Source organism: Cotesia typhae, unplaced genomic scaffold (genome assembly GCF_013202065.1).
Source record: "Cotesia typhae breed Kobodo isofemale line unplaced genomic scaffold, CoteBio_Ctyphae contig_22, whole genome shotgun sequence".
Classification (NCBI taxonomy): domain Eukaryota; kingdom Metazoa; phylum Arthropoda; class Insecta; order Hymenoptera; family Braconidae; genus Cotesia; species Cotesia typhae.
In genome coordinates, this window is record NW_027423728.1 from 8439960 (window position 1) to 8450488 (window position 10529).

General features: G+C 28.0%; 3 protein-coding genes across 8 annotated transcripts; all 3 read right to left on the minus strand.

The window, feature by feature from the left end:
- Nucleotides 1-13: 13 nt before the first annotated feature.
- Nucleotides 14-3860, minus strand: LOC141524345 (gametogenetin-binding protein 2-like). The gene is made up of 8 exons (XM_074238169.1): nt 3415-3860; nt 2833-3023; nt 2601-2744; nt 1595-2011; nt 1151-1487; nt 992-1072; nt 280-906; nt 14-202 (listed from the first exon to the last, which is right to left on the minus strand). The coding sequence occupies exons 1-8, from the start codon at nt 3502-3504 to the stop codon at nt 26-28; spliced, it is 2064 nt and encodes a 687-aa protein (XP_074094270.1). The 5' UTR covers nt 3505-3860; the 3' UTR covers nt 14-25.
- Nucleotides 3861-4307: 447 nt separating this feature from the next.
- On the minus strand, nt 4308-5732 carry Mge (translocase of outer mitochondrial membrane 22 homolog mge). The gene is made up of 3 exons (XM_074237444.1): nt 5491-5732; nt 5165-5270; nt 4308-4866 (listed from the first exon to the last, which is right to left on the minus strand). Exons 1-3 carry the CDS (start codon nt 5593-5595, stop codon nt 4667-4669), a joined length of 411 nt encoding a protein of 136 aa, XP_074093545.1. The 5' UTR covers nt 5596-5732; the 3' UTR covers nt 4308-4666.
- Nucleotides 5733-5967: 235 nt separating this feature from the next.
- Mettl2 (methyltransferase-like protein) lies at nt 5968-10336 on the minus strand. Of its 6 annotated transcripts, none has more exons than XM_074237440.1 (8): nt 10054-10331; nt 9921-9975; nt 9682-9851; nt 9350-9620; nt 7538-8681; nt 7099-7284; nt 6466-7038; nt 5968-6404 (listed from the first exon to the last, which is right to left on the minus strand). In XM_074237440.1, exons 6-8 carry the CDS (start codon nt 7188-7190, stop codon nt 6089-6091), a joined length of 981 nt encoding a protein of 326 aa, XP_074093541.1. In that variant the 5' UTR covers nt 7191-7284; nt 7538-8681; nt 9350-9620; nt 9682-9851; nt 9921-9975; nt 10054-10331; the 3' UTR covers nt 5968-6088. The 6 variants fall into 6 exon arrangements, with proteins under 6 accessions (XP_074093541.1, XP_074093542.1, XP_074093539.1 ...); XM_074237441.1 differs by having other exon boundaries at nt 7538-7687; nt 8593-8681; nt 9350-9851; XM_074237438.1 differs by having other exon boundaries at nt 9350-9851.
- Between the last annotated feature and the right edge of the window lie 193 nt (nt 10337-10529).

Consider the following 10529-nt stretch of genomic DNA (forward strand, 5'->3'; position numbering starts at 1 on the left):
GTCCAAAAAAAAAAATATTAAATACTCAGTGCGGAATGCCAAAATTTTTATAATGACTGCACAACATTGCAAAACGGTCTCGTAAATTTTTTCGAAGCTCCAATCTTTTTTCAGACACTTGACACATACGAGCTTTAAATTCTTGGACTTCTTCTGCGGGAATATAACTTTCAGTGCCTTCATTATCTGATGAATGTGAGTCCTATTGATAAAAATAAATTATTGTAAATAAGGTCAAAGATCTAGTTATAAAATATAACTTAAAAAATACATTAGTACCTCTAACATTTGAGTAAGAGTTAATCCTTGTGCTCTTAATAATGAAATATTAAGTCTAGAATGATCCAGTTTATCCCAAGGTCTATTATCAGGGCAGTCTCCATCGTGGCTACAACAGCCCTCGCTACACGCGACCTCAGAGCCTTCCGGTGTGCTTGGCAAAGATGAGCTACTAACGTTATGCTCAGACGAATAACCGCAGTCTTGAGATGGCTCACTTGATGCACGGCTCATAATCTCTCGTAACTTGAGTTCATAACGTTTGTTAAAATCTACCCATTTCATTAACTCTTCTTCTGAAAGAGTTTTTCCACCTTGACGTAATTGCCATTTACCATCATCACCTTTTTCAAAAAATTCCTCGTAACATGAACACATTTCATGTGGATCTTCTTCACAGAATTTACCTGGATTTTCATCTTTTTCTTTTTCTTTATCCACACTAGTTATTACATCTTTAATTTGTTTCACTTTTGGCTGAGTTAACTTTCGTAATGAATTTTTACTTCGGAATGTTGAAGATTGGCTTTGAGTTTGTTTTTTATTGTCACTATTTTTAGTTTTTTTTAGGCAATCAGGACATTTACACGTAGGTTGCCCTTTGTTCTTTGGATCCAAAATTTGGAGCTAAAATTTAATTTTATTTATTATTAAAAAATTTCAAATAAGCTTCAATATAAATTTAAAAAAAAAAAAAAAAAAAAAAATTCACCTTATGGCGATCATTATTTTGAGTCGTTGGTTTAGATTCTGTACAAATGCAATCATTTCCTTTACCTTTTTCTTTCGAACACTATAATATAACAAATATAATATAATTAAGGATACTTATATATCACTAGAAAATTAATTTTATTAATTTGAAACTTACTTCACAATTATTTTCTTTTTCTTCAATATTTTCATATTTGCGTTCCTTCTTTTTCTTCCTCTTAAGGCGTAATTTCTCTCGACGTTGCTGCTTTAGTAATTCTTCTCGTGTAAGTTCCTCATATAGAAGTTCTAGTTGAGAAATTCCCTGTTTTTCTTCAACAGCTATTTGAAAATTACGCGACAATGCATCAATAGCAACAGCAGCAAAAACACGGCAAATTGTTTCTTCTTCTTTCAAGCGCCGATGAATACGATGAAGTCTGTTAGCAACGCAGATTCCAAGACAAGTAAGTACTTCTTCTTGGGCAATTTCTAATGTTTTAGCATGACGCTCTCTATAAAAAAAAAAAAAAAAATTCAATTAATTTTTTATAATAAAAAAAATATTAAATTTATTTAATTAAAATATTAGATTAATTAGTTAAAAAATAAAGATTTTTACCGGCCCATTACTTCTGGCTGCGCACGTCCAATTAAGTCAGTAATGTACTCCGTATTAGTAGATAAATGAACATGATTGTCAGGAGTACAACGTTTTATATCTTTGTATAAAGTAGCTACATATCCTTTTTCCTTCGAAGGATTGGGTTCCGAGGTAAGAAGAGTCGAAGCTAACAATACTTTTGTACGACATTCTCCGCAAAACCTATGTTTACGTAAATAAGTTTCTAAAGTAGCTTCCAGAGTATCCGTTTCAATCAGAGTTACTTCTTGACGGCACGGTGACTTCATTACATCCCATGCTTCTTTCCATGCATTTGCTGGTGGTCTCATACGTTGAATATCCATCGAATGCAAAGCACATCGAAGTGATTTTTTATTTCTTGGTTGCCGTTCTACTAAATTGTGTAATCGAGCACTAAAAATAATAAAAATTAGGTATTTTTATTTTTTATACAATAGAACCTATTGATTCTAATGCGGAGTTCTTGGAATTAGAATTTATAGTAATCAATCTCTCTCTCTCTCTCTCTCTCTCTCTCTCTCTCTCTCTCTCTCTCTCTCTCTCCCCATTCTCTAAGTTGAATTTATATCAACTATTTTTTTATTTTATTTATAGTTTATAGTTTATTAGTCATATACTAATTTATATGAGAAGAGTTTAATCAACGAGTTATAATCATTTCAGTTACTCAGCGTATCCACTTACAGTGATATTGTTATCATTCAATTAAATTACATACATTAAAGTCTATTTATAATCAAAGTGAACTATATTTACATATTTAAATTAAAAAAATTAGCAAGATAAAAATTAAATAAATTATTTAAAAAAAATTTAATCCATACGCAATTGAGTACTATTTTTTTTTTTTTTTTTTTATTAAAAACACTGTTTGTAAATTACTGGACTTTGTACCGATAAATTTTTATAAATAATAAAATTAAGTTTAGTTAAAAATAATTAATTCTAAATTTTTTATTATAATTTAAATATTACTAATTACCTATGACCTTGAAGCATAGTACAGAGCAATCTTGGAGACTGTAAACTTTTTTCAGAGATAGTCAGGATCCCTTCTGGAGTCACGACCAACGGATCCAACGCCTGATGGCCAGATCCCATCAGTTCGAAAAATAATCTTTCGACACTAAAAAAAATTTATGCAGATCAATTAGAGTTATAAAAAAATATCAGTTTGATAAAAAAAAAATATTATTGTTAATTATTTGGCAAACCTTCTTCGGCAACCGACACAGGGCACAGTCTGACTCAAAATAGACAACATATCTTTATGGGTAACCTTAAATGAAGCCTTGACTTCTTCTTCAGTTAACATTTCTAGTTTTCTCACGAATTCTTCAAGTTGTTTTCCTTTAGCCAACGGACTCTCATTGATGTACCCCAAGTTGTTTAAATCCATAATCATCTAAAACAATAAATATTCATTATCACCTTTAAACTTAACTAAATAATATTGTAATCAATAATAATTAACCAACATAAATAATATATTAGTCAATTTTTTAAAATGAGAAGAAAAATTTTGAAGAAAATTAATTTTATTGACAAATTATGTGAAAATTAGGATCGATTATTTTTTAATAAAAATAAAAAAAATATTATTGAAAAATTAAAATTAAAATCTAATGAATTAAAATTGGAGTTTTAATTTTTTACGCCATTATGAGTTAGATAAATCTGTCAGGTTATGTCGTTTGTAATAATTAATTTTTATATAAATTTAAAAATATTTTATAGATTAATATATAATAATAATAATAAATAAAAAAAATTTTTAATTGGATTAAAATACGTACGGTTAAAGTTTCGTCAACAATCAAGGGCATTTGTCGTTGCGTCAAATTGACCGGTTGGTCACACCGCCATATATCCACAAGTTTTGCCATTATAAACAAATAATTAGTTATTTAATTATATTATTTATAAATAACTGTACAACAATGCTGATTAATGTGAGAGGCAGTTGATTTATTGTTGATAATGTTTGATTATTTGTTAACGTTATGTCACAATAAAAAATAACAAAAAACAAATAGAACACGTATCACTCGTCTGCCATTTGCAATATAAAAAAATAAGTCTTAGTAAGAACTAAAAACGATGATGTCGATAGACGCGCCTTAACCGAAAAATTTACGGTATTATTTTAAATTAACAATTGTTCATGAATAATAAAACTACGCGCTTATCATTTATCAACAATTACTCATTATTTATTGTTACGATCAAACACTCTGCTGGTTTTATTTTTACTGTTCTAATAAAATGATATATTATGTGTTAGTAATACAAATTTTTTAAATAATTACAATTGTTGCTACGAAATTTACAAAATTCATAAAAATATGAGTGACAGCTGTCAATTTTTTTTTATTTAAAAAAAATCAATAACAATTAAAAAAATGATTCAAAAATTTCTTCTGATTTTATTTTCACATGTGAAATTTAATTTTTTTCATTTTAATTTAATTGTTTTAAATGATAAAAAAATTTCTAATGGTTGTTAACTCTAGTGTTATAAAAAAATATGTTTAAAAATATAAAAATTTATATTTTATTAAACAAAATTATTAAATATTATTAAATACCCGCTAAATTAATTTTCATATTTTTTTTATTTAAAAAAAAAATATTCAGTGAATTAAATTAAGATTTTTCTTGATTGAACTGAGTAACAGATTAATACATCTGGTGCTAATATAGTTATTTATTTTAAAGCAATAAATTTACAGGATAAAATTCATACTTGTATTTCAAAAAATAAGATAAATTACAACAAAAATGCAAAATGTACAATCCTACAAAATTTAACATATTTTTAAATTATAAGAATTAGAAGCCCTTAAAAAAATTACCTTTAATAATTGTCATCTTTAAATAAATCCTAATTTTAAGAAATACATGATTCACAGTGAAAGTAAATAATTATATTTAAGTAGTTATTAGTTTTACAGGATATTTACGAGTAATTTTATGTTCATAGGGCATAAGAAATATTGTTGTTGTCATTTCTCAGAAATCTTATTTTTTTATTAGCGAATAAACGAATTATCGTTGGACTGGAGGTCCCATTCCCATTCCAGGGCCCATATGCATTGCAGCACTTGGTCCCAGGAGTGCTTGCTTCTGCTGTGAGCGTTGCATCTCCTCCATTTGGGCTCTTTCGATTTCGATTATTATTGGAGCGAATATAATTGCTGAAGTGCTGAACATTATCCACGTTGCGGAGCAAGAAAACTTGTAGAGTGCTATAATATTAATGATTGTTGACTTAAAAAAATTTTATTTACTATTTATTGTTTAAAATTATTCCATAAAAATCAATTAATAATATTTATCAATGTTTAAAAAATTATTTAATGTAATATTAATAGCGATAAAAATTTATACTAAAATTAACAGATACTAGATAATTTTTTTATTTATTTTAATAAATAAATTTTTTCTGAAAAATAATTAAAAATTTATTTTTTTGCTGTAATTTATTTTTAAAAAAATTATTAAATACCTGCTAAATTAATTTTTATTAAAATTAAATTACTATACCTTTGAGACGAGATGTTAAACAAGATCCTAAATTATACCCGAAATTGCGAATTTCTTCTGGAAACATTTCTGTCAACCCAATAAGTCTTTCCGTAAGACTTTCATCCTGCAATAATTAAAAAAATTACAATATTAATTATTTTAAAAATTAATTCTGGCGTACAGTAACATTAGTAAGGTTAATTATCATAAATTTTAAAATAGCATGAAAATTTAAACATGTCAATTGTAATAAAATTTTTAAATTACAATAAAAAAAAAAAAAAAAAATAATAAAATTTTTTAGATAATAAAAGTGTTAAAAAAATAATAATTTATAAAATTACATCTTCCTCCTCTTCATCAGGCAGGATGGATTTAACTTCTGGTGAATGAATATCACTGCTACCCATTCCGCTGTCAGTGAGATCAAGCTCTTCAATAGTCGCCATATAAAAAAAGTTACTAATTAATATATTTGTTTAATTAAACTGATAATAGTGGACTGAGATTATTCACTGAAAGTATTTTAATTTTAATTCTATAAAAAAATAATTAATTCTCACACGCGTGGAGAGAGAACAGAAACCATTATCCTCGGACTTTTAGTTTTCTTAACCTCAACGAGACTGAGCTGAGTGTTACTTTCAGCGGCAGTATTTAAATTTATTTAGTTCGTGTGCTTACCTAGATTTTTTTAATGATTGAATATTTAAATTTTAGTATAAAAATTATTTATTCCTGGAAATTATGAAATTTTTTGGTAATTATTAAATTGTTCATCACGAATGACATTTACGATTGTCAATTTATTAATAAACAAATTTTTTCATCAAAAAAAAATTTTTTTATTGAAAAAAATTATTAAAAAAAATTTGACATGTAGAAAATTTGAAAAATTTCTTTTTGCAATAATTTATTATTACAAAAATATTTTTAAAAAAATTATTCTAAAATTTTTCGATATTTTCCTTGAATCCAAACACGATACATTTTTAATTGTTTACCGCGATTAACTTGCAATCGTCTGTCAACAATATTTTGCTCCTCTTTGAAATGACATCCTTCAAATAAGCCCTTGAGATTTTCTTGAGTAAAAAAATAAACCTGTGTACCATCTCCTCTGGCGTAAAAATGATCACCAAGACATTGGCCTTTTTTGAATCTCAGCTGAGCCAAGTCGTATCTCCCATAGTCCCTAAAAAGAATTAATCCTCCGGGTTTTAAAAAACGATGAATTTGTTTGACCACATGAATTTGCCTAGAAAAAAAAATAATTATAATACTAGTCATATTAATTTAATTTTAACAGCTATACATACTTTTCTGGTTTAATCGCAGAAAGAACAAATATCAACAAGACAATATCTAAACTATTGGGTTCAAAAGGCACATCCCAGTCATCCTGACTAATATCCAATACAAATGCTTTACAGCGTGACTCATCATACTCTTTATGTATTTTTAATATGTCAATAGCAACAGACGAAAAGTCACAACCGTACAAATAAACTTTTGGATTTGAATTATAAGCAAGAATTGGAAAAATAGTATTTCCAACTCCACAACCAATTTCTAATATTCTTTGCTCAGTCAATGAATTTTCTTCCAACTCTTTTTCATCGTTATTTTTTTTTTTCTGTTCTAATTCAACCTTCTCAGGTACACTGAGATCATCTTTTACTTTGTACGGAGCTAATTCAGGAAATTCAGTGAATAACCAATGTCTATCTTTGAAAAATCTGTTCTGATGAATTCCATAAAATTTGTCCCAATTTTTACTTGCCTCTATTTCATACAATTCAAGTTCTGTTTCAGAAGCTGTAATTACTGAATTTTGTGCTACCTTTTCCTGTGCTAATTTTTGTTGTTCATCGTCCCATTCAACGTTGTCCCTAAAAAAAAAAAAAAAATAATATAATAAATTTATAAAATGATTTTATAAAAATTAATACCATGCATTATGTTGAAATACATTATCTTCTTTTTTTAATACTCTATTTCCAAATTGCGGGCGTGATTGTTTATTATTATCACTCTCTGCCATTTTATAATTTAGAAATAGTAAAATATGGACTCCAAAATACTATCGATGCTTGTGCTTTTGTTACTTTATCAACTCTGCTTAGATTTGTCGGTAACTGAAAATATTGTCTGTTAGTTTGGACATGAACCAGTTCGTGCCGGCAATTTTTTTTTCAATATTAAAAAAATTTTGATTTTTTTTTATCAATTACAACTACAATAAAAAATTAAAAAAAAAAAAAAAAAAAAAATTCAGAATTAAAAATGTTTTTTAAAACTCATTGAAATCTTATTAAATTTTTTTAGATATGAATTATGCAATTAAAGTTATTGAAGGATATGAGAGGTAGTACCCTCCTCCATTTATACCTTTAGATGCCCACATATATAGTTCCCAGGGGAACAATCGATAAACTTATATCTTCTTCGTCTATTCTTCTCTCTCTCACTACACCTTTGCTCAATCTCTCTTTCTGGACTTTGTATGTCTGTACTATCTATAATGTATTGTACCTTACCCTTGTTAAACAAAATTATTTTACACGTTAAACTATAAGAAATAGTATTTAAAATGATTTACAAAAAATTATTATGTATTTAAAATTCATAAAAATTAAATTAAAGCTAGATATTGTTTTTTAATCATTTTTTTAAATTAATTATCAGATATTTTTTATAAATCATATAAAAAAATTATTAATTAAATTATAAATAAATTATGTAGAGATATTTTTGATTAAATATAATAATTTTTTAGAGGAAAAAGATAAAAATTTATAAAAGGGCGAAAATGGGAGAGTTACGCGTTATTGAATGGGCTATAATATTTCTAAAAAGCGCAAACAAGAGCAACCACCCCGAAGAGTAGTAGAAACAGAGAAATATGAGTACAGGATAAAATTTTCTGTATATTTTACATCTCGCGTCAATAAAATTGAATGTATTTTGATAATTAATAGATAAAATTTAAATTGTTAATTGAAGTTAATTATCTGAAGAACTCCAGTAAATAATAATGGTAATGAAAAAATTGGGGAAAAAAAAAAAAATAAAATAACTTTTTCTTTGTTCCAATTGAATCCCTAACGTCCTCTCTCGTCCTAGACAACCTTACGGGATTTTTTCTGTCTGGCAGAGAGGGAAGATTGTCTCCGAGGGTGAAAAAGGCCCGCCCCGTCTGCTGTGTTTGCCCGATGTATACGATTAAAATGGGAAAGACATAGTGAGTGAAAGAGAGGAAAGATACGAGACGTAGGAACCTGACGTCAACGATGCTGAAATGGGATTGGATGTAGCATGGTGGTGTTAGTAGAATGGATGGTGGTGGTCGACTGGGGTAGTTCACCCTCGCGCAGGAACGCGAGGGTCCAAAGATCGTTCGGTCGATGACCCCAAAGTTCAGAATTCACAGCTTTCTTTTTTACCATATATCCACTAATATTTTTTCTCTCACACCGATTTTCTTCTTTTAATTTTATATACATTACAGTTACAATAGTTATTTTTTCTCCGTCTGCAACAAAATGTATTAAACATTAAATTTATTTTTGTAATACTTTTTAGTCTGAAAGTATAATTAAAATATTAATTAGTATGTGAGTAGAGCAGCTCTTTCACTAAATAAATATATACATCATACATATCAATTCTGTTAATTAAAGAAGAGATATATAATTAATGTAGATATAGATGGTTAATAACGGAGAAAATGAGAAGAAAAATTTGCATACAGGTACAAGATTATTAAAAAATATATTTTTAACATAATTTTTTTTTAATGTGATAATAAATAAAAATAATCTATAATTTTTTTAAATAATTTTATAAATTTTTTGGCAACTAAATAATTTTTTTTTAGGATTAAGTTAAAAATATTCCCACTAAGTAAACTCAAAAAGCTTAAAGTATATCCATCTGATGACGTACATTCTATAACTAAACGTTGCAACCAAGAATTCGTTAAATACATTATAAAAAAATATGTATCGATTAAAAGAGTGTTGTTTCATTTATTTGGCTTCTTCTGTATGCAAGATTAAATTTTAGCTGTACTGATTGTGAAGTATAAAAATGAAGAAAAAAAAAAAAAAGAGAGAGAGAGAGAGAGAGAGAGAGAGAGAGAGAGAGAGAGAGAGAGAGAGAGATGTCTAAATTCTATTTATAGATAAACAGTTTACTAACCGGTAAGTAATTGACCGACCAGCCTTGATTTAACGTTGACCTAGCCGCAATACAAATTCTGCATTACAATGTTTTATCAAAAATATCTCTCGAAAAAAATTTAAAAACTTTTTATCTATCTTTGTAAAAAAAATATGTAGCCAGAAACTATGTTTAGTCTAAAAAGCAGATTAGCTTCAATAAATATAATTGCTTCTGAAGGACAAAGAGAGTCTAGTATATCATTTCGTCTGGACTGTATGCAATGACTTTTTTCCCAATATATTTGATACTAAAAAAGAGAATGATGATGTAATGTAATATAAGCGACAAATTGATTACCGAGGACAAACTTGAAGGTGATGAACGTATGCTGGGGGAAGGAGTTTATAAAGAGGCCAACGGCCTTGACCTTGTCCGTGAGTAACGTGTCGTGTCGAAGAGTTTAAGGAATAAGAGTACGAGGACGTAGAGGAGGAGAATCAGAAGCTTGAGTAGGATGGGCGATCAATTTAGACAAGACCTGCAGTTTAAAAATCAATAACGATCATTAAATTTATTTATTTTTAGTTTTTTACTATATTTCACTCACCTACAGCAGCTCCATTCATCACATCGGCGAGACGTTTAATCCTGCGTAACTATTCCTAGTTAAAAGAAACAAGACAGAGTTAGATCGATACCTGACAGAGAATTTTATAAATTTTTTCATGGCATACAATTACAATTAAATGCTGCAGCTGGAAAAAGAACAAGATCAAAAGTACAGAATATATATCATGAGTATCATTTTGCGGGGGTGAGTTATCTCTCGTCCCCTCTTTATTAAAATCAGCTTACCAACGTTGTTACTATTATTATTATTATTATTTATTTATTTATCATTACCAGTGCGGCGCTGCAGTCGTCCTTGCCAACCTTTAAATATATAATTTCATACCTTATTTTATTATTTTATTATCAAATTAATTTTATCTCACTCAAGCTTATAGCGTTAGTTTGATAATATCTTCGTTTATTGCATTATTTAGTGGTACATATACAGCGAAGAGGATTTACGGGCGCGGTCATCGTTCGACGGTGGTATTTCTCATATTTTCAATGCAGCGTAAACCTTTTGGTATTGGTTGATTAATTGGTTGGTTTTGTGAAGCCACTTACCAGTGGCGCCGCGGCGCGGTCATTACAAAGAGTTTCGCTA